Source organism: Neopelma chrysocephalum, unplaced genomic scaffold, assembly GCF_003984885.1.
Source record: "Neopelma chrysocephalum unplaced genomic scaffold, ASM398488v2 Primary Assembly neopelma1_78, whole genome shotgun sequence".
Lineage (NCBI taxonomy): Eukaryota > Metazoa > Chordata > Aves > Passeriformes > Pipridae > Neopelma > Neopelma chrysocephalum.
The window spans coordinates 117,492-142,859 of NW_020897739.1; the positions used below are offsets into that span (position 1 = coordinate 117,492).

Genomic DNA, 25,368 nt, shown 5'->3' on the forward strand with positions numbered 1-25,368 from the left:
GCGCGCGGGGGCTGCCGGGAGCGGCATGGCCCGCTAGGCGGCGGCGGCGCGCGGGTAAGGGGCGGTGCGCGGGGGGCGCGCGGAGGGGACCGGGGACGGGAGCGGGGACCGGGACCGGGAGAGGATCGCGAGAGGGAGACGGGGGCGGCTTTCCCGGCCTCCTGCCCACGGGTATCGGGGCAGCCGGGCGCCCCTCGGGCCAGTGGTTTCCGGCCGCGCTGCCACATTGTCCCCTGCGCCGCACCGCTCCCCCCACCCCTCTAATGCGGGCGGTCGGTGCCGGTGCCCCCCTTTCCCACACCCCCGTGGGCGAACTCGGCAATCCCATTCTCCGCCCCTGGGGTCCCGGTGGTGCTCTGCCACCTTAGCCCTTGTGCTTTTAAGTCCTCGCACAGCGGGAGGAGGATGGGAACAAGAAATAAACAGCTCCGTGAGGCTCCGCAGGGAAGCGGTCGCGGCACCGAGCCCGGCAGAGTTCAGGGAGCGTTCGGACGACGCTCTCGGGCACATGGTGGGGTTCTTGCAGTGCCCTGTGCAGGGCTAAGTTGTTCTCGACCTTTATGCGTCTTTTTCAACTCGACATATTCTGTGATAAACAGATACCTCCGCTCTTAAATACCTTGCTGACCCAGACACCTGTCTCTCGCCTTTTTCCCGTGGCAGAGCCATGGATCCCAGCTTGCTGAGGGAGCGGGAGCTGTTCAAAAAGCGAGCCCTCTCCACGCCGGCCGTAGAGAAACGCCCGGCGCTGTCCTCGGATTCCTCTGCCTCCAAGAAGAAGAAAGCCAAGGTAGAACAAGGGGGCTCCTCCAGCTCTAAACAAAACTCAGGTGGGTGAGAGTCTCCTGTGTGGAAGCTGTTTGGTGTTTCCCACTGCCTGCCTCTAAGCTTCGGTTTATTAATGTGAATAACACTATATCTGTGAGTTTGGCTGGTGTCTGCTGCCATTCTTTCTCTTAAATAAGTGCTTTTTCATAAGAAATTCGCTTGCACGATGTGGAAAAAGACATTCTCTACTGTGCATATATGTTAAGCCTCATTCTTGTGACTTGTCTGATGTTACTCCATTGGATGAATCGCCGCTGCCAAAATAATTCATGTGAAGCTGGGCTTTGGTTTGTAGATTTTGGTGCTTGCTGGGCAAGCCATAACAGTGATTTCATTCATTTTCTCTGTCTTTGCCGTTTGGGATGGGGCCTGGAGCAACCTGCTCTAGTGGAAGGTGTCCCTGCCCATGGCAGGGGGTTGGAACCAGATGATCTTTAAGGTCCCTTCCTGCTTAAACTATTCTGTGATTATTTCTGACAAGAGAGCAGCTAAAACGTTTAGCAAACTGTAAATTGAGGGGTATGCAGGCATGGGATGGATTTTGCAAGGTACATCTTGTCTGGCTTGCGTGTTGTAATTAGCAGTTGTCCTTGTTTTACCTGGGAGCACCAGGGCCTCCAGAGGTTTCTGCCTGCTTTGGTCAGGAGTTGTGTGGTTTCCCTGGGATGGGGGCACTGGTAATGTGTGTCTCAGTATCAAATAAGCAGTTAATAAAGCAGCACCAAAACAGTGGGAGCATGTGGAAAGTGCACTGGGGAGAGGATTTGCTCTGAAAGCGGTGGCAGTTCTTGACTGCACTCTAAAGGTCAGATCAAATGTGAGGAGTTACTAAAAACACAAAATACCCTGTTGTGCAAACTCAGTCCATTCTCATATTTTGGATAATACCACATGTGGTTCTGTCCTAAACTCTAAAAGAGATGACAGAGCTTAAAACAATGGAGATAAAAGGTGAGAAGAGTGAAGTATCTTCTGTCTGAGCGGAAGAGCAGGGAGTGTGAGTCTCTAATATGCAGCTTCTCAGGCCCCAAATAAAGTTTATCAGTCAGACATTCTAAAGTAAGTCAGGGGAGGCCAGTTTTCTATCCATCCCTTTGCCATGCTCTCCAAATAAAATAAAATTCCAAGTGGGCTACCCTAAGCTGCATCTCCTGAGTGAGAGCATTTAGCAGGGAAAAAGGGATGGGGAGGCATGAAGAGGGTGGAGGGTTCAAATGTGAGTCTGATCTGGAGGACTGGAGCAGATGAAGAAGCTTTAATTTCGTTTCTGTGGTTTTGTGGGCTGAGAGTTACTTTGAGTGCTTTTGCGGCTGTCAGACAATGAGCTTACACAAACAGGAGCACAGTGTGGCAGGGAGGAACCACACTTGATCTTTTATGCTGCTGGCTTCCTTCCAGATAGTATCAGAAAGGTTTCAAGGTTTCTGTTAGATTTTTATGCTGCAGAGTCAAAGTCTTTGGCTTCAAAACCCGCTTTATATTTGAATTGTTAGACTGGTAGGTGCCTGTTGGCATATGGGGGTGTCAAGGGTGGGTCTGGGGAGGTGGAGTAAAAACCTGATGTCAAAGAATCCCTGTCTCACCTCCCCAAAGAAACAAAAATTAATATGAACAGTCCTAGTTTTGTTGTGTAGTGACCACAGAGATGATAAGTGTGTGTTTGTGTGTTCCACTGATACGTAACACCTGCAGAATCCCTGCTCTGTGATTCTGTGACTCAGAGAACCTGCCCTAGTCACTTTTTGGGGGAGGAGAGGTATGGAGATCTTGCTAATCTTCAGATGACTGCGTAGCTAAATCTGGCCCTTGTGTGAAGACTGACTCTAAGCTTCCCACTGTTACTACAGTGATTACTATAGCATGATTACTATCGTTATTTAAAATCATTATTCCAGCAAGTTACTTGAAAAAATTCTAAACTGCCTTGTTTATTCAGTTCAGATTAGTAACTGCAAAATAAACAAAATAGATCAAAGCTGTTTGTTCCATTTTATTAATGAACTGTAAGTCATGGCTGTGGTCTTTGTCTTAAGATCTTTATCTTGGTGGTCTTTGCCAACACTAGTCCAGAGCCGAAACCTCCAGGGGCTGTTTCATGGGAAAGAATCATCCTGAGTCTCTGGGGCTGTGCAAGGGGAGACTTTTGCCTTCTGTTCCTTGTGCAGACACCCATTCACCTTTGTAGACCTGGGGAATAAATAGCTGGAATGGGTCCCAAGATTTGTCATTCCGTGTGCTTCTCGGGAAGGCGTAAGGACATGGTGCCAGCGCAGCAGAGGCCGACCATGGTGCTTCCTGCACGCTGCCTTCCTGTGTGCAGCCGTGGTGGGCATCTTGTGGGAATGCTGCAAGTGTCCACAGTGTTTTCTTTCTGGAAAGAGAATTACTAATTAATTCAGTGTATCCCAATGGCTACTCTGGGCCTCTCTTGAGCTGGACACTGGTTATTCCAGGCTGATTCTGCCGCACGCAGCAGAAGGTCATGATTACCACCACTGATGTCTTCATCATAAGTCTTGGTGTGGATCCTGAATTATCTTGTACTTGGGGCATCAGCTTCCATTAATTGTGCTTATAGTTTGATTTTTATCTCAGAGCATTCTCTGCACATGGGGCTGGTTCTGGCAAAGCTTCGCTGTAAGAAGTGCATCTGAGATGAACGGTTGCAGCAGTCGTTGTGTTGTTTTGTGGCTGCAGAAGGGAGTTTGCTTCTCCAGCTGAATCACAGGACTAGCTGTGCTGGTTTGCAGTGCCCTGGATGTCCGGCATGTCCATCTCACCAACCAGGAGCAGCACGAGTCCATTAGCAAGTCTTCTGTTGTGCCCAGATCTTCTGGAGCTTAGGGATACTCACCCTGAGAGAGGGAGTTGATACATGAACAAAAAAAAAGAGGTAATTATAGGTATTGGCCATAGCACAAAGGTATTTTGGGTGTGGATGGACTGTGAGGTCACTTTTTTTTTGCCATTTAGGTGGGTTTGTTTCCCTCATGGCAGGACTTCTGTTTGCTGCCAGACCCCCTGTAGCGCTGTGGTTGCCTTGGGGCAGAGGAGTGTCCCTGTTTCTCCTCAGCAGTAGGATTTTGTGGAAAAGGGCAGATATTCTGAAGGAAGCGGGTTTCTTAGATCTCAACACCCAGAAATTGTTGACCAGGCTGAATATGAAATCAAGGGAGAACAGTTCTCTGGAACTGGAGAACTGGAGGAGAGAGAAAGGGTCAAACTACCACAGGAGGTTAGAAAAGACCATTTTAGGGATACATTTCATGTTGGCTTAATTTTCTGCCCACCACTGTCTCTTCTAAAAGCAAGAAACCTATAATAAAAAGTGCTACCAAAGGCAAGAATTCACCCAGTGCTGTCCTGTCTGAGGGGTCTCTTGCCCTCCACACCCTTCTCTCCCATGTCTTTTCTCACCCCTGGTCTGTCTGTCCTGTCTCTGTGCAGTTGACTCGGTGGGATGGCACTGCTGTGTCTTTGCACTGTGTGTGATCAAACTGTTGAGCATTTTCATAAATGTTTTCTCTGGTTAAGCAACACAGTTTTATGCTCATTAGGCAACATTTTTTCAGTCAGGTAGACAAAATCCTATGCTAGTCACTCAATATAAACAGCAAAAGTTCATTTAAAACCAAATATCTCTTCTTCCCCCATAACGCTGCAACAGATTGTCCTTCTGCTAAATACCTGGAAAGCCTTTGCCAATTGTTCCAGTTCACATCCAGAGATAAAATTACAACCTGTTATATTTAAGACCAAACCAAAAAGCACGTGACTTGCTCATTTGTAAGGTACAAGAGGCTTCATTCAAGGTGTCAAACGTTCTCCAAGTGCTGGTGCTCAGTCCCTCCTACACCACCTCTGTTTCACGCTTCCTGAAGCTGTTCAGCATGGCTCTGACAGGATTGGGTTCATTCTCCAGGTCTTTCACAGTCTTGTTTTTCACACAGCAGCAACAGTCCAGCAGTTCATAGAGGAAAGCCAGCACCACCAGAGAAACTACAGTGAAGATGAATATGATCAGGATAACAAAGCAGGCAGTATTCCAGTTGTCATGGAAAGGGTAAATTTTTTGCACTTGGAAGCCCAGATACTGGGAAATGGATGTAGTCTCGTTCCAGTGAGTGCTGTTGAGGGTTGCCATTCTTCAGGAGTTGTCTTAGCGTGCTCGCTGTCACAGATTTGGGGGCTGAAACACAAAAACAAAGCTGTTGAGGACTGTCAGTCGAGGACATGCTGTGATTTTCTTATCACAAACTGTAAGAACTTCAGCTCAGACTAAGTGCTCACACCTCCTACAGCCATGGATGGTTGCATGCTCATATTTGCTCACAAAAGTGTCACACTCCAAATGCACAACTTTGCGATTGGTCTGGAACATTTATTTCAACAGTGTCTGGTCTGTGCAAGCATCACATGGTATAAATTATTCAGGAATGAGGGAGCTTGGCTTCTTTATTTCAGTTCTGTGCACAGACAGACGAGTTACAAAGGTAATTTTCAAGGTGTACGGTGGTTTCAACTGCTGGAAATCCCGTTTGTGGTGCCGTGGTCATTGGGATTTATGCCAAGGAAAACCCAACCCTTTCTGAGGAGTTCTGATTTCTTATTTTCAGCTCTGCTTAGCTGCTGGGGAAGGAATGTCTCCCTGGCTCCAGTGCTGTGTGTTTGCACCCAGCAGAAGAGGCTGCTTGGGGATATGGGGAGAGATGAAGCAAAAGCTGGCTTTGGTTTATAAATCTGCCTTTGGTTTATGGTCTTATGTAGTAAAAATTGACCAAGGAGCCACAGTAACTCCTGGTTCCCTGTCATGGCGTGCTGTAGGATGTTATAATAACCTTTGAATCTCTCAGGCAATTTAAAATTGGGTGTGGGAGAAGGAGATGGAGTCAGATCTCCATACTTCCTTGAGGAAATAGCAAGGAGTGTTTAGGTGGAGCATGGTGACTTTAAGCAGTCTAAGCACCTGTCCTCATTTCTGTGGAATTATTTAAAAAAAGGGTATATAGTGAAAACCAGGATGATGCAACCCAACCAGCTTGCTATCTGTGTCTTACTTTTATCATTCAGATATTATACATCTTGTTCTTTATCCTTCTGTCTTTAATGGGTTTAAATTGAAACAGAACACCTTTGTGGCTGGGAAGGTACCTGGCATTAGCATTCCATACAGACATTTACTGGAACAGTTGCAGTAACTTACTGTTTCCTCTGTTAAATCTGTAACTGAATACACAAATTAGTAATTGAATATACAAAGTATGACTGAGATGGGTAGGATTAATGAAACTGTTTGTTGGTGTTTTTTTTCTTAAACAAAAGTTTACAGAGAGCAAACCCAAGCTAAAAATACTCCTGAGTTGAGTCAGGTCCTGGCTTGATTTGGTCACAGTCTGGGAAGGAAACTCAGCCGACTTGTTGGGGGCTAAAAGTCAGGAGGGTTTTTAAAGGGGTGACCTGAAGACTTATTTGAAAATCTGTGAGAGAGAGGGCAGGCCGAATAAAAGGATTTGGAGTCCCCTTAGAGGAGTAATTAAAATAACTAGGATTTAATTGTGTATTTTAAATGGCAAGAGGATATTCTTGGGAAACAAAGCAGTTTTGTTCCAAACTTTGTAAACAGATTTCTAAGACTGAGGGTTTTGCTGGAATCTGTAATGTGTAAGTTTGCTCGCTCTGTAAACACATGGGCACAAAAATGAACTGTTCATGTGATGCAAAATTTACTATTTTTAGTATTTTTTTTTCCATCTTGGGCACGGCATGGCTGGCCAGGCAGAGTGCAGCATCCACCCCCTTCCCACTCCACAGCCACCATTAGGGCACACTCATCTTTATTCCAGGAGGTGGAATTTAGTGCCTTGCTGGAGGTGGTTTGTGCCCCTTGAGGAGGATGATGATGATGATGATTTCCTTAGATTTGAATAAAGCAAGGCAGATAAAGATTATCTACTCATAGCTGTAATTATTAAAATACATGACTGAAGTAGCTGTTGCTGGGTGTTCAGAATTACCACAGCACTAAGGTTAATGTCCTTGAAAGCTGTCAAAAATGGGCTGTTTTCCTGCAGTTTCACGTATTTTGTAACGACACAGTTCAAATTCACATCATCAGCCAGTCTGATTTGAAATCAAGTCAGCTATTTATATGTATCCAAAATGTAGGGAGTTAAATATTTAATGAACTGGCTCCTCTAATATCTGTACTGGGTTTTAATTTAAAAGCATTACCATCTTTAGGCACTGCAGAGGAGCAGCTTTATTTGAAACCATATTCATGGAGCAGAGGGAAATGACTGGCAAAAAATCCTTTTAATGCAGTACTGGGGAAGTCCTGTTTAAGCAACCACTGAATAGCCATCTTGAGGTAAAAGCATTTACAAATCTCAGATGGATTCTAACCTGTCTGTTTGCCTTGTGGCTGCTCCGATTATTCCAAAGGTAATAACACACGACAGGATTTTCACCCTACCCCAATATAACACATTTCTAGAACAGTTTTCTAGCACATCCACGCACATAGACCTCTTTTAGGCAGCCTAATTTACGGAATACCCCCTGGGAGGTAACATTTCTCACGTTTCAGGTTGAGCTGTCTTTGTTTTAGGGAAAAGCCTTTCACTGGCGTTTCTCTAAAAACATATAGAATCAGTCACAGGCAACGTGAGGCTGCAGGAAACGAGCCACCTCCCCTGCAAGGATGAAATCCATTTTGTTTACTGAATCTTGGCTGCTGGTGTTAGCTTTGCTGTAAGATGGAGTGGTCATCAATTTTCCATTACTGCACAGATGGTGAAAGTGCCTGTCTGATCGTGCAAGACAAGCTTCTCCGCATTCAGCGGGATTAAACCCTGCTCAACCTAGAGAAAAATCACCCTGATTCCAAGCAGCTTTTGCAGGTTCGTGGCTTACAGGCATATTTTCTTTCAGTAATCAAGATAAACCTAAGAGAATGTTATAAAATGATAACACACCTACCTCTTGTGTGAAAGGATGCTGAGAGAGCGCCGTTCTGGTCCCTTTTTTTAGTGCAGCCTATGGCACAGCTAAGATGGAGCTTTCCTACCATTGGCCAGAGCACGATGCTGCTGACAACTTCCTTTGTGCTCATTTGCATCGAGCCCTCAACCCCAGGAGTAAATCATTCATAAATATGACTCTTGCAGTCTGGAATAAGAAACAAAACCCTCCCTCTGCCCCTGTTTTTTGGGACGTGATGAGCTCGTTAGCAGCAGAGCACGCTGGGAGTGCAGCGGTGACCACGACCCTGCTTTGCTTTGTGCTGGAATCAACCATCAGCCCGTGACGTTTGAAGTGTTAATATCTGCAGATTTCCAGCCTCCCCGTGTGCTTAGATTCCCCTGTCATGAACTGTAGCAGGCTGTAACCAGGCAGATTAAACAAGATAATCTTCCCGATTCAATTGACAGAATAAAGACATGATGAGTTGTCTTAACTGTTCGCTGTACGTCTGAATTTATTTTAATCGCTTCATTGTCTGAAGTTACACATATGATTTTTTTATCTATTTATAAAATATTCTGCATAGACATTAATATTTAATGTTAAAAGGGAACCCTGCAGGGGAAAATCCCTACGGGATGTCTTTTCAGAGGAAGCTAGCTTTTGTTTTTCTCCCTTTTTTCAGTCTTAATTTAGTAACCAGAATAAAATGTTCTTCAACAGTTGGAGTTACACTGATTCTTCTACATTAATTTTAGAATTGTTGTGCTATGTGAAGCCTCTAACACTATGTCAGCTACAGAATTCTGGTTTTTTTCTCACCCTCCACTGACTTTTCCATGGAAATAGTAGGAGCTCAGTATCTCTTAGATACCTGTTGTCCTGTCAAATGTGCTTAGAAATTACCAGTGGATTAAAAAATCCCCGTGGTGATGAAGAGAAGATGTACCAAACAAATTCCAAAAAGCTGCTGTCATTAGGTTTGAGCAACACTGTGCTGGTAAATGGGCCTGTGGCTTGTGATAGTAGTTTGTGGATATTTGTGTTTAATGTGCTGTGCTAAGAGCTGAAGTTAATGAAATGGTCATTAACGACCTTGCAAGAATTTTTGAAACAACATGATAAAGATTTGACAACAGAGGGGATTCTGAATTGTTGTTCCAGTGGTGCAACACACCAGGTTGAATTGTTTTGAATTTATAGGGGTCTGTTTAATAAATTTCTCCACTACAGCTACTTTAAACAGTAAACAAATAAAAAAAATCACAGCCTTCCTTTACCTGCTGTGTAACCATTGAATGCCTTCTGAGAAGAAAGGAAACTTTCTGCCCCCATCTCAGCTATCTCAGTAGAGCCAAGGCAGTGCATTATTTCAGCCTGGATTAATGTAGTGTAAATGATTATGGGATGTTAAGCCACCGAATTAAACATGTTCTCTTATGGTCATAACGCAGCAGTCACTTGCTGCTGTCTTAAAGGTCAGGTCCCAGGGAATTTTTTATTTGTGGAGCTCTGCTCAGAAATGTTCCAGAGCCATGTCCACCGGCTCTGGGTCTGGATCAACACGTGTGCTAGGACAGAATCCCGAGGGTGTCTCCTGCTGCCACGCACCTTTCTGTCCATAGATGTCATTCCGAAACCTTCTGAAAGTAGAGTGAGAAGGAGACAGAGCTCAGCACCAGCAGGGTGGTGTTGAAGCATCATTAAATTGTTTGTTTTCTCCCTTTGTAGATCACAGCAATGGATCATTTAACTTGAAAGCCCTTTCAGGAGGCTCTGGCTACAAGTTTGGAGTCCTTGCTAAAATAGTGAATTATATGAAGGTAGGTATGGTGTTTTGGTGTAAAACTACCATGTTTTTAAATACTTTGATTATTTATTCTCCCGTGGTAGCTGAAAGATGCTGAATATTTCAAACTCCAAAATTCTTTTGCTGCAAGAGTGAGAATTTCAAGAAACTGCTTGTTAAATTTGAAGTGCTGTCAGTAAACAAAATTGTCGGCACATTGTTCCATTATTGAAATCCTAATTGTCCCAGGTCACTTTACAACCAGGGTAATGGGTTTTGCTTGCAGGAGTTGCAAGCTGCTGTCAGCTTTTAGAATTCATGACCTATTGATCAAGATGAACATGTAATTTGGTGCCAATGTTAGTTACTTTATGATAATTGAGTTGCTGAATAAAGTGATTACAGAGCTCTAATAGATCCTGTTTGCTTTTCCAGACTCGGCACCAGCGGGGTGATACACATCCATTAACCCTTGAAGAGATTTTGGATGAAACACAGCATTTAGATATTGGACTCAAACAGAAACAATGGTTAATGAGCGAGGTGAGGAAAACATATGTTTGGATTTTAATTAAAGATAAAGGATTATGATAAACCTGAATTATACACATTTATTTAATTTCAAGCTCTATAGATATGTGTTCCCTCCTTAAGAAACTACTTAGATTCACATCAGTGTGAATCTTGTGCCTCTCTGCATAGTAAAACTGGGATGGTTCTACCTAATACAGACTGTAGCATTTCTTTGTTCTGGGGAACAGAAGCCTCCACTCTGGCAGTGGTGTTTGTGAGGCAAGCTTGACTTTGCAGGAGTCTTTCAAAAGGTTGCTCCAGGTTGCTTCCAAAATGAACCAGAATATGAAAATGGAATGAAAAAGCTCCTCCCAAGAAGTGTATATAGAATTATCCCTGTACTTTTGCCAGATGAGAACGGGTGAACAAATACCCTGCAGCACCAAAGTTGGGTACCTTCTCTGTGTTGTGATGAATTATGCCTCGGCATAATTAAATCCAAGGATTTAAAATCATTTTCAGCTCCAACCTCCAACCTTGGAGCTGTAAAGTGTGGCTGATATGCTCAAAACCACACCACAATAAAACTAATGAGCGTGTGCACTTTTTCAAAGTTTAAAATTTCTGTCTCTGTTACAGGCTCTAGTCAACAACCCGAAAATAGAAGTTGTGGATGGGAAGTACGCTTTCAAACCCAAGTACAACTTGAAAGACAAAAAGGCTCTGCTCAGGCTCTTGGACAAGCATGACCAGCGAGGCCTGGGAGGAATCCTTTTGGAAGACATCGAGGAAGGGCTGCCCAACGCACAGAAAGCTATAAAGGTGAGGAGCACGTGCAGTTCAGCCAACCCAGCCAGTTATTCTGCACCTTACCTAGTTTGTTGTGCCTTCTGTAGCATGAGATTTGCGTTCCTTTGTTCGAGTTGGAGACCTTATGCTTGGAAGTGAAGTGATTTTGAGTTGCTCTTTTGCATTTGTTTTCGAGGCTTTAGGGGACCAGATCATCTTTGTTAATCGCCCTGATAAGAAGAAGATTCTTTTCTACAACGACAAGAGCTGTCACTTTGCTGTGGATGAAGGTGGGTGCTGCTTTAGGTAGGTTTCCCTGGCAGTTGGTTTGAACTCATCTGAAGCAGCTCTGGGTATAAGCAGTCTTCAGGTGTGGCAGTCTTTTAAGGTGCTAATTAAATATTAGGTGTATCCAGATGTCAGGAGAATGTTTATATTATCACAAGGCTAAAGAAAGCAGCAAGTGAGTCCAGGAGTAATATCCTCTGGTTTATGATGGATACATTGGAATGTGACATCAGGAATCCAGCAGTTGTCTCCAGGGATAGCGGTATATGGGACTAAAAACCACCTGACTGTGACTAAAATGGCATCTAACATTTTGCTGTGTGAAGGACAGCCAAAAAAAAAACCCCCAAATAACGGCTTGTGGGTGCAAGTTTTTTGTTGTTTTTTTTTCCCCAGTTAATTAACCATGTGCCTTTTATTGGTGAATGCAGCGAGAAGCCACTAATGGAACAGAAGGAGGAAGCAAAGAGGGAGGACATGTGAGCAAAATTCCTGAGAAGGGGTAGTTTGCAACTGGGAGGAATGAGAGCACAGATGTGGGGTAGTGCTGCTGCCCAGAGCTGGAGTGGATTTTGGACTGCACAAGTTCAGCGTGTGTTTTCTGTGTCACAAATAGTGGTAAAATCCTCTGGTGCAATTTTGTGCACAGAAATTAATTACAGAAATCAAGGTGTATTCCAGTAATGACAGTTATGCCAAAATCAGGTGCCTGTAAGTGCAGAAAGGAGGGGACAGTCTGTGTCAGAAGATTTTACTTTAAATGACTCAACAGCACTGGACACTTTGTTAGTGTATTGTTCTGGTAACATGCCACATAAAGCCATTGCATCGTATAAATATAAAGTAGATGTGTCATCTCCAGCATTTAAAAATATAAAAAATGCTTCAAAATGTTGAAGTGAATCTCTTTAAATGGTAATTTCTGTCATTTCTGGATAATGGCAGCAGAACTATATGTGAAATGCAGAATGCCTTCACTGGGGAATTTCTGACTCCCAAATGCATAGGAGTTTACCATGAACACTGCCATCCTGTTCAGGTAGTGCCTCTTCAGTCTGTCAGCCCACAGCTTTTGGGGGTCTAAAGATGGCCCAAACATTTAGAAATCAGTGCTCTTGCAGTAACTGTTATATGACAAAGCTTTTAAGTTTTTAGCAGCCACTGGTTGTCTCACAGTCGTGATTGCTGAATGTTTCCTCTTGTGCAATCTTTTTCCAGATAACTGGAACACAACCATCCTTGGTTAGGAACAAACTGTGCAGGGTATTGCTATGAGAGGGAGGAGAAGGTTAAAAAAAACCTTTAAAACTCCTTGAAACAAAGTGTTTAAGCCGTTTGTCTCAACCTCCCGCTGAAGGCAGGCATTTAAGTGTGTGTCACAAAGGGATCCAGCGTGCAGCGTTTGTAGTTCAAGGTGTCTCTGCTTCCTTTTATCCGCAGGTGGCAGCAGCTTCCCGTCTGATCCAGAAGTGATGTTCTGTTGTTGTTGTTCTGTTCCTGCTGGTTTTGGTTTTCCTTTTGATGCTTTGTTCGGAGAGGGAGCAGGAAATACTTTCTCTTTTTGTGACTGTTGTGATCTGCCCTCATACACCGTAATGCTTAAACCATCCCTGAGTAGGTTCACTTATTGCAGCTGGAACAGGTCCTTTTCCCGAACTGTGTTATCCTGAGATGAAGAAAACCCATCCTTCCTGAGCAGTTTCGCTTTAGGATTCTTTCCAGAGCACCAGAAGGGTGTCTCCAAGGGAGTCACTGGCAGGATTGTCTGTGTGCAGGATGAGTTATGACATGTCTCTGCCTTAGCAGTGCTGTTGCAGCTCATTATCTCCGGCAACGTTAAAATGAGGTTTTTAGAAGACTGCAAAATAAGCCTTGAAGTGTTGGCAGAGTCTTTGATCTAGCAGCTGATGACAGTTCAAAATATGTTTCTAGTTTAATGTTTATCCTTAGAAATAGGGGCTCTGTGCTCCTCAGTGCATGGTGCTGCTGTATGACACTCTGGTTCAGAACGTGTGTTGGCTGGGATTAATATCCTCGGAAAGCTGGGCATCCTCTCCCACCGCTGCCTGAGCTCCATCAGCAGGGAAAGAGGAGCTGCTGGGGCAGTTTGGATTTCCTTGCCTGGAACAGTGGGAGGACCTGCTTTCTGGCAGTGCCTGCCTCTGCCCCTTGATGGCTGAACAAGCTTTTCTTTCTCCCCTTGTGAAAATAAATCCCGATGTACCGCAGCAGCAGAGCAGTGCCTATATACCGTGATCTCAAGGGTACTGGAGGAGGTTTTAGCAGCAAGGAACAGCTTTTGTTCTTCCTTTTATGTGATTAGCCAAGGAGGGTTCAGATTGCATGTGTTCCTTCTGGACTTCCTGGCTAATTAATCTTCTGTCAGTGGCGTGGAGCTGAAAGCGTTTATAAAAGCCCGACCAGATTTCAGGTGCTTCAGCCAAGTCAAGCGCTGCCTTTTTGTGCTGGGGCGAAGCACTTTGCATGTGAACCAGGCTTTCACCCCTGTGCTGAATGCTGAAAGGCCAGTCTGGTTGCCTAACTGCTAGAGATGGTATCTTTCCCAGCTGAATGCACTGTAGGAAGTATTTGAATGCTAAAAAATTCGGATACTTAAATATACGGGGGTTTTAAATTCTTCCTAAGCACCTTTGAAGAGATTTAGAGAATGGCCAAAGCCTCTTAAATTTAACAGCGTAAAAATTGCTTGGGATCAATGCTGACTTACGGCTCTGGTGGTCCAGGGACAGCACAGATTTAACATCAAGCACCTTTTCCTTCTGGTATAAATCCAGTGCTGCATTCCCTGGGACTTTTAGGAAGCAGGGACTCTACTCAGTCGTTTCTTCCCTTCTGCCCCGTTATTGTCTGTTCTTGTCCTGTGCTAAGCTTTTGGCTCAGCTCAGTGGAGATTTTTAAGCTGGTTTTAATCTCTGGCAGATTTTATTACCAGCGTGATATGTCAGTTTATCTCCAAAGCCATCTCAACCTTTCTGCAAGAGCAGGTGAGGCAGTGAGAAGTGCAGGATAAGCTGCTCCAAAGTCACCACGCAGTCATTTACCCATGACTCCGTTCCCCAAATGTAAGCATTTATAGGAAGGAAGTGTCTTAGGAGTATAATCGCTCAGGGAATGTCAGTGCAAATTGTTTTCATTTATGAGGCACCTTGTGATGCAGTAAAATGGAGGCAACTGAGTATTTGCCCCTTGGAAATTTCAGAGAGAGAAGGTGTTTGCAAAATCTTTGTTTTGCTGCCTTCTGCTTAGCTACGTGTTGGTTTTTGCTGGTCAGAGCTCTTTGTTTTAAATCTGTGCATGCAGACATCATGTTGCTGGAGGTGTCATCAAACATCTAAACTGGCTTTTCAGTCAGCTCCTGGTCTGATTCCCTCCTCTAATTACTTGAAAGACCAAAATTTAGCTCTCTGGAGGAGCGAGGGAGCAGGCTGCGAGTAGTGTTGATTCTGTCAAGCTTCTGAGTTAAAATATTTTAGTGATCAAATTGCAAGATACCGCAGATAGGATTTGTTCCTCACACTTACCTCAGTGCTGGGATCACAGCTTTTTGCCTCTTGCATTGGAGTCAGGACTTAAAAGCTCTGTGGAAAATGCAAATCTCCTTGAGGGTTCACAGCACCTGCCTGGCTTTGGCCAGAAACTCATGGGAATTTTCTCCCCAGGGGATTTTTTCTGGGCTCTGTCTTGTCAAAGCAGCCTAAGCCCTAGGAGAGATTGTCAGCTTGCCTGAATGCAGCCTGCTGTGGGCAGGTGAAGCCTTGCTTTTTTCCTTCCATAGCCATTTTACACTTGCTCTGGCTGATCTATAAAATAATTTAGTGGCTCTGATAGAAGAGTCTCTCACCTTCACCGCAGTGTGATGGTGTAAAAATCAGTTAACAGGACACGGAGAAGGAAAAGTGAATGTGCTCTGTAACCATAATGGCTACAGACACCACAGGAATGTGTGCATCCCAACCTGCTCTCCGTGCCTGGCTGGAGCAGACCAGCATGTGGTGAGCTTTCTGTTCCAAACAATCCCTTTCTTGCTCCTCACTCCAGCACTGATCTGCCCGTTCCCTGTCCTCAGAGAAAAGAGAGACATGGTAAAAAGTGGATTCAGTATATTGAAGCCTTCCCTAGGAGCTGCCTTCTGTCGCTGTTTGCTCTTCAGGCACACAGCAAAGGCCAGGGTGATAGCATTTCAGATCTTTCTCAGGGAAATTGGGAGAAATCTCTTCCTGTCTCAGGTCAAGGGTATCATTTTTGAGGTGCAGAAGTACCGCAGCTACAAACGCAGAGGGTTGTTTCTTGAGAGCTGCGGTTATTGCCAGCTTTTCCCACAGGCTCTCATATTTCAGAGAGGATGTCACAATAATTCAGAGAGTGTATTCCCAAGGTCTAAACTTTCCCTGGCTGATAGGGGCAGAGTCCTTGGAGACTTAAATCTGACAGGTAATGTGGAAATGGTTCAGTGCCAGCCATCCGACTGCTCTCTTTCTTCAGGCCTTGCATTTAGCCCGGTGTCTGGTGTTATATGGAGTCGGTTTTGTGATGAGATGATGGATGGCTGTCGCTTCCCTTTTAGATGGCACCCTAAATGCCAACAGCTCATATGCACTGAAGGGTGGCAGCTTCATGTGCTTCTCCACCTTTATCCTGTGCTTTTAGTTCCAAATCAATCCTTCAACGCGGAGTTTTTTCCGTGTTGTTGTGACTCCCCCTTTCCTGGGCAGTGAAGTGTTTTAAAGCCCTGCATGGAGCTCCAGCATGGGAATAAGATGCTTTTGCAACTGCTGCAATCAAAGCTGTAGTGCTGAAAGAAGCCTGATTTATGAAGGAATTTTTAAATGGAGTTGCAAAATAGGATACAGTGGTTCTGGTGGGGCCAATTAGTGGATTAAATTATCTGTATGTAAAGTCCATTTTAGCTTTGCTCTTTTGGTTCTTGGTGAGTGTTCCATTCATATTTTTTGGCCAGGTTGAAAGGGTGGATGTGAAGCTGGAATGATGGCATAACCTCTGCATTACAAGAAATGCAGAACACTGTAGTTAGATATTAACTGTGATCTGCACTTGTGTGCATGCTGATCCTTGAAGAGCTGACCATTTATTTTCTAGTGTTTAATTTTTCACTTCTGTTCCCCAGAAGAATGTGGACCAGTTTAACCTTAAGCACCTATCCTCAGCTTTTTTTTCTTTTTTAAGAACCAGAGCATATTTGTCCATATATCCTGAACTCTAATGAGGACACACATCATCTGTGTTTGTTTCAGGATGTAATAAATAAGAGTACAAACCTTCTCCACCTCCCGCAGCAGGATAAGGTGAGGAATGATCTGTGATAGCAGGCACTGCCAGCTATGCCAAAAGCCTGGAATCCCCCTCAGAATGGATGAGCAGACAGAGAATGTCTTGACTACAATGTCAGTCCTTGAATTAAGGGGTCTGGACATAGATCCTGAGGTGCTGTAGAGCCTCTGTGAGAAACAGGCTGAGCGCTGGCTCCCTGTAACCAAAAGTGGTGTTTTGACAAGATTTGGTTCTCTTCATAAATGCTGCATTACCAAAAATGAACATTGTTGTTCTTCACCGGTGAAATTCCTCTCTTTTGTTTCCTGGAAAGCTGGAACAGCTCCTTACTGTTGGCAAGGGGAAGAAAAGAAACACCTGAGACTTGAAGCATGTAGGTCTGTAAAAAAACAAGGAGCATTAGAAAGGGAATTGGTCCAAGTGCAGGAACCAAGTTGGTTACCTACCTACCCTTTTTGTACACTGCCCAGAGCTGGTGTATCCGTGGCAAACTGTCCCTGGAGCATCTCATCCCCGACTGCACAGGATGGATCCTTAAGAATGCAGGAATTGCAGTTGTTTTGACAACTGTATACTAAATTTATCTGGAAATAAAGGGGAAAAATTTAATCTTGCGTTGCTATGTGTGTGCCTCGTGTTTTATTTATAGTTTGTTAGCCAAACCTGCTGACAGGATGTATCTTAACTCCCTGCCTGGGGAGTGAAGGGAGGTAGGATCGTACCAGCCGCTGCCTGGAGAAGGCATTCCAGAGGCTCTGTGAAACTTTACGTGAGGCTGAAAGTGTGCAGGCAGATGGCAGCTGCTCTAATTAAGACTTACTGTCTCTGTCTGTTCTCCTGCTGCTGTGGTTTTTAAGGTGTCTCTCTTCTTTTTAACACCGGAGGAATTTTAGTAATTTATTATCTGTACAGCACGGCATGGATTATATTACAATGATAAACAAGCTCAGGCCCACTGAAGTAAATGACTTGAATCCTCAGTAAATTGGGCAATGGGTTGACAAGTCTCCCAAGACAATGGCAGCTGAAGTTGTGTAAATGAAGTTGCCGTTTAGTGTTTTTCCCCATCACCGAGATCTGTGAAACTCATTCGCAGCCTACACAGCTCTAGAGATGCCAGGCAAAAAGAAACTCCGTAGCAAATAAACATGAAAAGCACGGGTTGCCTGCAGGTGCTCCTGATGCTGGAGTGCAGTTTAACTTGAGGGTGTTCTGTTGTTGTTGTTTTGTTGTTTGGGGCTTGATCTTCTTTGGGTTTTGGGTGTTCTTTGGAAGTGCTTTCAGCATTTGGAGTGGGTAAAGGCTGTGCTGAGTGGGTGCCTGCTGGCGGTGACAGACTGACAGTGTTTTATGTGTTTGAAGTCAAGGGCTTGTTCGCTGGGATATAAAACTAGGGTTTGTTTGGTCTTTCAGAATTTCAGAAGCTGTGGAGGAGCATTCCTGTGGATTCTATGGATGAGGAAAAGATAGAAGAGTATCTGAAACGACAGGGTATTTCTTCCATGCAAGAAACCGGACCAAAGAAAATAGTAAGATACAAATTGCACATCTTCCTGGGAGATTCCCCCTTCCTCATTGCCTGTGCACAGCTTTGTGTAGCTCTGGAAAGTGTGTCCAGTTTTAAAAAGTTGCAAAAACCAGTGCTGCAGCCACCAGTCAGTGATTTCTGTGTAACTTGTTTGAGACAGTGTAATTAATCCAAGCACCATCAGAAAGGGCAAATGCCAGAAATCCCTGTCAACTCCTAAGTGGAAGCTTCTGCTTGAAGCTGATACATTACAAGTAGAAGTATTTTGGGAGAAAGATGGGGTGGTTTTTTGGTTTTTTTTTTTTACTCTTCTGCTATATAACTTTGAAATCCTGATGGGATTCTGGATAGAACTGTACCTGCTTCTGTAGCTGTGTGGGAGTGTTTGGAAACTTCACTTACGACCGCCGGCTCTACTACTGTGCCTGGGATACCGAGGCTCTGCTCCGTCCCCAGGGTCATCTCCCTGCCTGGATTGGAATTGGATGCTGTTGCTTCTTGCCAAAACAAGCCAGCACCTCCCTTCCCTGCCCACCCCTGGTTCAGGCAGGGCTCATCTTTCACGGCAGCGCTGACCAGCACAGCGCAGTGTCATGCACCAGGTCAGATGTCGCATATTTCCTGACTCCTGTTTGTTTCTTCTTGCAGGCTCCCATTCAGAGGAGGAAGAAACCTGCTTCTCAGAAGAAACGTCGGTTTAAGACTCACAATGACCACTTGGTTGGAGTATTAAAAGATTACTCTGATGTGGTTCCTGGCAAGCAGTGAGCGGTTGAATTCTGGAGCGAACGCGCGTTTTTAGACAGGGCTTTTTGCCGCTGGGCCTCGCTGTCTGCTCACAGAAGGACTGACTGTATATAATAATGTGATGTGTTTCCCCCACCCCAGCAACTGCCGAGGTGAAACAGGTCAGTTGGAGAGCAAGTATGAGCTATTAAATGTAGAGGTTAATTTAATTAGCTGTTGGGAAACGTTTCTTTAAAATAAGAGGTTCTCACTAGTTGCCTCTTGGCATAGGGTGGTAAATGGTGCTCAGCATGTAATGCAGGAATTCCTGCTCAGTGCTTAACTCTGCTTTTACATTGCTTAATGGGTATTTACCTGGAATTACTTACAAGGGGCTTTCTAGTGGGATTGAATACAGCATTTGTTTTACCTGTTTCAGGAAAACCTTTTCTTCGTAAAATCACTGCAGGCAAAGTTTCTTTCACAGTCAAATACACCCACGGTTTGTATGCTTCTTCCTTGCCACGGGGCTGAGCTTTTCTGAAAGTCGGTGATGTCTGAGACTCAAACTCAGAAAACTCCCTCTCCCAAAATCCCAGCAGGCTGCAGGATGGGATGCAGCCACAGTTTCCTAATGCTAATCAGGAATTGCATCACGCTGTCGTGGGTGCAAGTGTGTTACAGGTTCTGCTCTATGGACGGGAGGGAAATAAAACAACGGTGTAATACTGAAGCTTTTTTTTTTTTTTTAAGTAATAAACTTACAATACTGGTTTCCAGTGTTGCTTCCTAAAAGAATGAGAGAATCAGCATCTTTTGTGCTTGTTTTCCTTTTCAAGGAGGTAAAGGGATCTTTGCTGTATTTTTATCTTCTCAGTGACTTATTGTTCTGGGCTAATGGTGTCATCTTTTTATCGGTCTTGGTTGGGGAGAGGGGAGGAACCACCTTAAATGAGAGCTCCCTGTAGCTGCCTGATGTTCTGTGCAGCACAGCCCAACGTGGATCGTGGCCAAATTATGTCCTTTTGATAACTTATTTTTATGTTCCGAACCAGAGTCAGTCAATGCCGATATTGTTTTCCTGGCGCTGCGGGAGAGGAGCAGTTTCCCTGCGCTTCCAGGGTTAGGATGAGAGATAAGAGAGGTGACTGCAGCCCCCCACGGACACCAGATCCCTGCTGCCCATGCACACGAGCTCCTGGCTTGCTTGATGCACCCGGGGTTGAAGCAGAGGCCGCCGGGCCTGGGCATGTGAGCAGATGAAGAATGAGGCTTTGTTGCTGTTGCACTGAACGAGTTCTGTCAGCTTGGGGGAAATGTGCTGCTGGAAGTGCAGCATTTATCCTCCTGATTTTCAAGGCTGCTCTTTTGAGAGAGACAGACAGTGCTCCCAGCGTTGCACATGTCAGCCCTGTTTAAAGAGTTGCTAAATGCCGTTAGGAGGTTTCTTCTATTATTTTTTTATCTATATATATATTTCATGCCTTTTAAATATATATATTTATGAAAGCATGCTGCTCCAGCCAGTTTTCAAACTGTTTTTCTTTCCTGTATCTTCCAGGTCAGCACAAACAATTCCTCTTGGAGCTTTTTAGTTTTCCATTACAGCTCTGCTTTAAGTACCACACTTGCAAAACTATTCACCCCTCTTCTGTCATCTTCACTCAAGAAAAAAAGAGTTCCCTTCCATCTGCTGTGATTTTTGAGCAGTGATTTTTTTGATGCTGGTGCCTGGACAACAGCAGAGCTCTGAGTTGCCTTTCCTACGTTTGGGGGGGTTTATGGAGTAACTTCCCAGTCATCTTATGTAGCATTGCCCTTTCTCTCTGAACCAAAGCAGGTTTAGAGAGTAAGGTAGGCTGCCTGCTTTGTTTCTCTGCTCAAGTGATTAAGATAATAGAGGAGTCTAAAGAAAATGCCTCCAGCTACTTTAAAAGATTAAAAATATGTTAGATCAGAAAAAGGAGAGCAGGAAAGCAAGACTGACTGTGAGCCCTGTGCTGGCATTGTCAGGCTCCAGTGTTCAAAGGAACAAAACAGTCCAGGTGGTGTCCAGTTGGAAAGCCTGGATGAGATGCTTTGTCTCACTGGAGGATGTCTTCCCCTCTGCCATAGTAGCAGAGAGGGCATAAATAAGTTTTGCAACTTGTTAGGGTCAATAAGGGAAGCTCACATTGTCTTGTTAGAGGTGGCATGGACTATAGACAAGCAGCAGTGAAGGAAACGTGTTCAGACAACAAGCTTAGATACTCCTTGTCGTATCACTGCAGTTCCTGATGAAGAGTCCCTCTCCAGCTTCCTTGTAGGCCCCTCCAGATACTGGAAGGAGCTATGAGGTCTTCACTCAACCTTCTCTTCTCCAGGCTGAACAGCTCAAATTTTCTCAGCCTGTCAAAAAAAAGCAAATAGAGGAGCCTGAGCTCCTCTCTTTTATGTGGTTTTCAGGAGTTAGGTTTTGTCAAAGATGTTCCCGGTAGTCCTTAACTTTTTTTTCCAAGTCCTCTTAAAAATCAAATTATGCAACTTGAAAACATCTCAGACTACATCAACGTGAGTCTGTTTGCTAAAAGCATTTTGGTACCACTCCAGTCCACTTCAGTCTCTTCACATTGTTCATGTCCAGATCAGCCTTTTCACTGAAGTTCAGCTGTTAAAAACGTAAACCTGCTTCATCTTTCTCCAGGATGTTTTCTTGTATTCTCTGTCTGGCAGGATGGTTCTCCCAATGGCCAAAACCATCATGCCCTCAGCTCGCTCTCTTTGGCAAAACCCTTCTTCCCTCAGTCTGGCATTGCAAAGGGCTGCTGAGAGGCATCATGTTCTCTCCTGGGAGCCCCCATTTTTCCCCTCCTTCCCTGGAAGCATCTGCTGCTATCCAGGATGATGAGGGGACTTGGGCGGAGAACACGGAGTAGAATATTTCAAATGGAAGTGACCTACAGTGACCATCTAGTCCACAGCAGGCACCTTGGTCTCCTGCATTTCAGGAAGGTTTTTTTAACAAACCCATCTCAGTGCCACCTTTATGTGTCCCTGCCAGGTGAGGACTTCCTCTTCCACTCTCCTGAGGCTCCTGTCCAGCAAGGACATTGCTCCCTCAGCTCTGGGATACGATGTGTTGATCCTGACAGAGCTCTCGTTTGAGAGTCAAGTTGAGTAGCCCAGGTGTGTCACACCTCTGAACGTGGAGCTCTGCTGGCTTCTCTCCTAAAAGTTGCTCTACTGACAGTTATTCCACCTCCTCCTCCATTATGATCATTCTGGAAGGGGATGGAAAACAGCAGGATTCTGTACGGTTGAATGAGAAAACTGACATAAGGCGATGTGTACCAGAGCTAATCTATAATTCATCACGATCATTCAGGGCTTTTAGGAAGCGGAGGAGAGCGAGGCGAGGGAGCCCTGAGAAAGGGTACGAAGGCCCTGCACGTGGCTGCAGCCAGTGAGGGCTGTCACTTCCGATGAGCACGGGCGGGCGGTGCCAGGCCACCAGGGAGAGCCAGGCCCCCGGTACCTGCTGCTGAGGAGGGGCTGCCTTTGCAGATGACTAGAAGCAACTACGGTACTGACATCTCATTATTTCCAGCCTTGTTGCTCGCTTTTCCGGTCGCTGCTAATGTACCAGGCCCAAATTCCTTTGTGTGTTACTGCCTCGGAGGCCTCTGGCAGCTTCTGCTTCTGGGGGAGCATGTCCAGTAGAGCTGGTTTAGACTGGCAAGGCTAACGAGGAACAGCCATCTGGGAGAGGCGGGCTTGGATCCCAGTCTGCTGGTGCTGGCTTTCTACTGCTGGCAAAGTCAGGGATATGGCAAACCAGGTGGTTTGTGACTTGATCTCCTCTGGGGGGAGAGAGGGCCTGCTTTGGCACTGCTGCTCAGGTCTGTCATTCCAGCTCGTGGATGCGCTCCTGACTGTGTCGGTGTTGTCAGCCCTGCACAGGCTCTCTGGACACATCTCCAAGGAAGATTGGCAGCTCCCCAGAAGAGAGGGCTTGCCTGGACACAGCAGGGCTCCCGACAGGAAGGCGGCCTCTCCGTCATGCTAGCATTGCATAGCTGTAGCTGTTCTCTTCCCAAATGAGTTCTCTTCCCCCCCCCAACAAGGGAAACTGTTGGCTCTCTGCTCAGCACCAGGGAGGTCACACCTGGACACTGTGTCCAGTTTAGGCCTTTCTCTCTATTCAATCCCTACTCCATCCCCAGGGATGCTGGGGAGGGTCTGGTTGGAGCTCTCAGGCTGGCCAGGGCAGGGGGCAGAGGGCCTGGGAGGAGGAGTGGGGAGCTGGGACAGCCTGATGTGGTGAGGAGATGGCTGGGGGTGTATCCAATCACAGATAAAGGGATGTGCGAAGGGCAGTGAGGAGGATGATGTGGTCAGACTCTTGGCAGCCATGGCAGGTGACATAATAGGGAAATGTGGGAAGTTTGGCTTGGATATTAGGAAAAAAACAGCTGGTGGGGAGATGTCTCCTTCCATGGAGGGAGGCTTCAAGCATCACTCAGGCAAGACCAGGCTGCCCAGGTCTCTTACTGGCAGCAGTCGTGTAGCGAGAGGGAGGTTGAATCAGAGACCACCTGCAGCTCCTTTTACCCACATGCTCCTGTGGTCTGAGCCCTGGTTCCCAGTGTCCTGTAAGAGCAGTTCTTCTTGTGTCTCTCTGGCTTGCTTTCTGCTGCTTCGGCTTGCAGGGTTACTCAACAGCTCAGGAAAAACAGCCATGACTCTGAAAACCCGTCAGTGCTCCTGTGGCTGGGAACCACGTGTCAGGCTGCACTGACCTCGTGGGTTGGACCTTGTGCAGAGTGCAAGCACAGCAGGGGGAAAGGATGGTTAAGGCAGGAGGTTGTCCTGCCATTAAGTTAATTTTTTGACTATACCTGCACTTCTGGGCTTGCATCCAAGGCCCGAAGTACTTGTGCGGTTTCTTCCTGCCTCCATCACTTTGGATGTGTTCCTTATTCCCTCCTGAGCTGGTTATTAATTATGGAGACTGCAGAGATGAAGTCCAGACTCTGCTAATGGTTGACTTCCCCGTGTTTTAGAAGCAGCATTTCAGTGACCTGCTAATGGTATTTCTTAGCTTTTCTTTTTTAAGCTCCACCATCATTTTGGTTTCTGCTCTGAGCGAGGCAGGTAACGGTGATGAAATGTTGGCTGGCTCTCTGGGCAGATCCCATCTGCAGCACCCCCGCTTATCTCCCTGGGTTAAAACGTCCTCCTTTTCATGCTGGCAGGGAGCACAGAGCAGCCTTGCCTGGCAGCATTCAGGCAGTGCAGTGACCCTTGCTGGGTGACGCCTCTCCATTTCCCCAAGTTTTAGGAATCGGGGAGCTAATCCATGCTGAGCACTGTACCGGGTCCCAACGATCCTCACAAAGCCACCCATCCCTTTGCTCCTACCCGCCAGCTTCCCTCTCAGCCTGTGCCTCAGCCTCTAAAGCTGCCTGGCCAAACCCCAATGCTATCTCATCTTTTCTCTCCCAGCCTTGTTATTCCTTCTCCCCCTCTCCCGAGGAGGCCCAAGGAGCGGACGCCGGACTTGCTCCTCCTCCCTGCCCCATCCGGGCTGCGGGCGCTGCCGGCCTCGGCGCCGGCTCTGTCTGCCCTTTGCTCTCCCTGGCCAGGCTGGCCTGCCTCCATTCCCATGGCAGGATCCCCTGGTCCCTGTCACTGCTGCCTGGCTGCCTTCACTGCTGCCCAGCCCCTCCAGTCCTCTGGGAGCTACAGCTCTCCCTCTCCCATCTTGTTCCCATTTCTCTGCTGCTCTGATGTGGGCAATTAGCCCTGTGTTTTTCTTTGTAGATCCTGACAGGCTCTTCCCTGCCTTCCCTGCTGCTTCCAGCCTGCTGCTGGGCAGCAAACCTCTGTGCAGGGGTGCAGGGATGCGCAGGAAGGAGCTGCCTGCATCCCCTCCTCCCTGAGCTTAGCCTTGGCGTTAGGGAAACGGGGAGGGAAAGACTTGGGAAAGTGGAAACAATGAGAGTGCAAAATCTTCACGGTTTGGTTTTTCCAGCTCTGCATGTTCATATCCCCCGGGACATATCCCTGGTATCAGATGGCAGCACTGGCCTGGGAGTCCCTGATCCCGTTTTGCAATCTCCCAGTCTCAGCCAGCAGTTCAGGCCTTCCTGTAAGTGCCCCGATGGTCACGGGGAAGGAATGTTCCCCCAGCCGCAGGGGGAAAGGTCACCACGGGCAAAGGGGACGCTGGGACTGGGCCGATGAGGGCAGCGCCGATCAGACCGGAGCCAAAAACATTCTGGCTTACAGGGAAATGGGAAAAGAAAAAACATTTCAAGAGGTTAAATATTTTGGGCTTCCTTTCAGAGGGCACATCTCGGAGCAGATGCAGTGCCCAGGCCAAGTCCAGGAGGATGTGTGTGCGTGTGTTTCATCGCTCTCTTAGCTGGAGGATGTTTCCTGCCGAATCTGTTCCTAAAAACATCTGTGTATCCGCTAAAGCACTGCCTGGGACAGAGGTTTGGGCCAGTTACTGCTGCTCGGAGCAGCACTTGGGCTGAGCAGCATGTTGTGGCTCCCTTCCCTTCCTACCCTATGCCTGCCAACAGACCTCTCCCCTGGATGCAACTCGGAAGGAAAGCTGTGACTCGTGGTGGCAGTGGCCGCAGCCACA

At 46.1% G+C, this 25,368-nt stretch overlaps 2 protein-coding genes across 5 annotated transcripts; one reads left to right on the forward strand and one right to left on the reverse strand.

Annotated features, from left to right (window-relative positions):
- Position 1: 1 nt before the first annotated feature.
- On the forward strand, positions 2-19,532 carry GTF2E2 (general transcription factor IIE subunit 2). 3 transcript variants are annotated; one of them, XM_027689918.1, is made up of 8 exons: positions 2-54; positions 664-830; positions 9,523-9,614; positions 10,016-10,123; positions 10,733-10,915; positions 11,079-11,172; positions 17,894-18,009; positions 18,657-19,532. In XM_027689918.1, exons 2-8 carry the CDS (start codon positions 668-670, stop codon positions 18,774-18,776), a joined length of 876 nt encoding a protein of 291 aa, XP_027545719.1. In that variant the 5' UTR covers positions 2-54; positions 664-667; the 3' UTR covers positions 18,777-19,532. The 3 variants fall into 3 exon arrangements, with proteins under 3 accessions (XP_027545719.1, XP_027545718.1, XP_027545720.1); XM_027689917.1 differs by lacking the exons at positions 17,894-18,009; positions 18,657-19,532 and adding an exon at positions 12,611-12,855 and having other exon boundaries at positions 11,086-11,188; XM_027689919.1 differs by lacking the exons at positions 17,894-18,009; positions 18,657-19,532 and adding an exon at positions 12,611-12,647 and having other exon boundaries at positions 11,079-11,188.
- SMIM18 (small integral membrane protein 18) lies at positions 2,802-8,099 on the reverse strand. Of its 2 annotated transcripts, none has more exons than XM_027689929.1 (2): positions 7,803-8,099; positions 2,802-5,017 (listed from the first exon to the last, which is right to left on the reverse strand). In XM_027689929.1, exon 2 carries the CDS (start codon positions 4,970-4,972, stop codon positions 4,679-4,681), a length of 294 nt encoding a protein of 97 aa, XP_027545730.1. In that variant the 5' UTR covers positions 4,973-5,017; positions 7,803-8,099; the 3' UTR covers positions 2,802-4,678. The 2 variants fall into 2 exon arrangements, with proteins under 2 accessions (XP_027545730.1, XP_027545729.1); XM_027689928.1 differs by having other exon boundaries at positions 7,807-8,097.
- Positions 19,533-25,368: the final 5,836 nt, after the last annotated feature.

Coding starts and splice junctions, on each gene's coding strand:
- GTF2E2 (XM_027689917.1), top strand. CDS start 668: ATGGATCCCAGCTTGCTGAGGGAGCGGGAGCTGTTCAAAAAGCGAGCC. Junction 831..9,522: donor CAGCTCTAAACAAAACTCAG/GTGGGTGAGAGT, acceptor CTCCCTTTGTAG/ATCACAGCAATGGATCATTT. Junction 9,615..10,015: donor AAATAGTGAATTATATGAAG/GTAGGTATGGTG, acceptor TTGCTTTTCCAG/ACTCGGCACCAGCGGGGTGA.
- SMIM18 (XM_027689929.1), bottom strand. CDS start 4,972: ATGGCAACCCTCAACAGCACTCACTGGAACGAGACTACATCCATTTCC.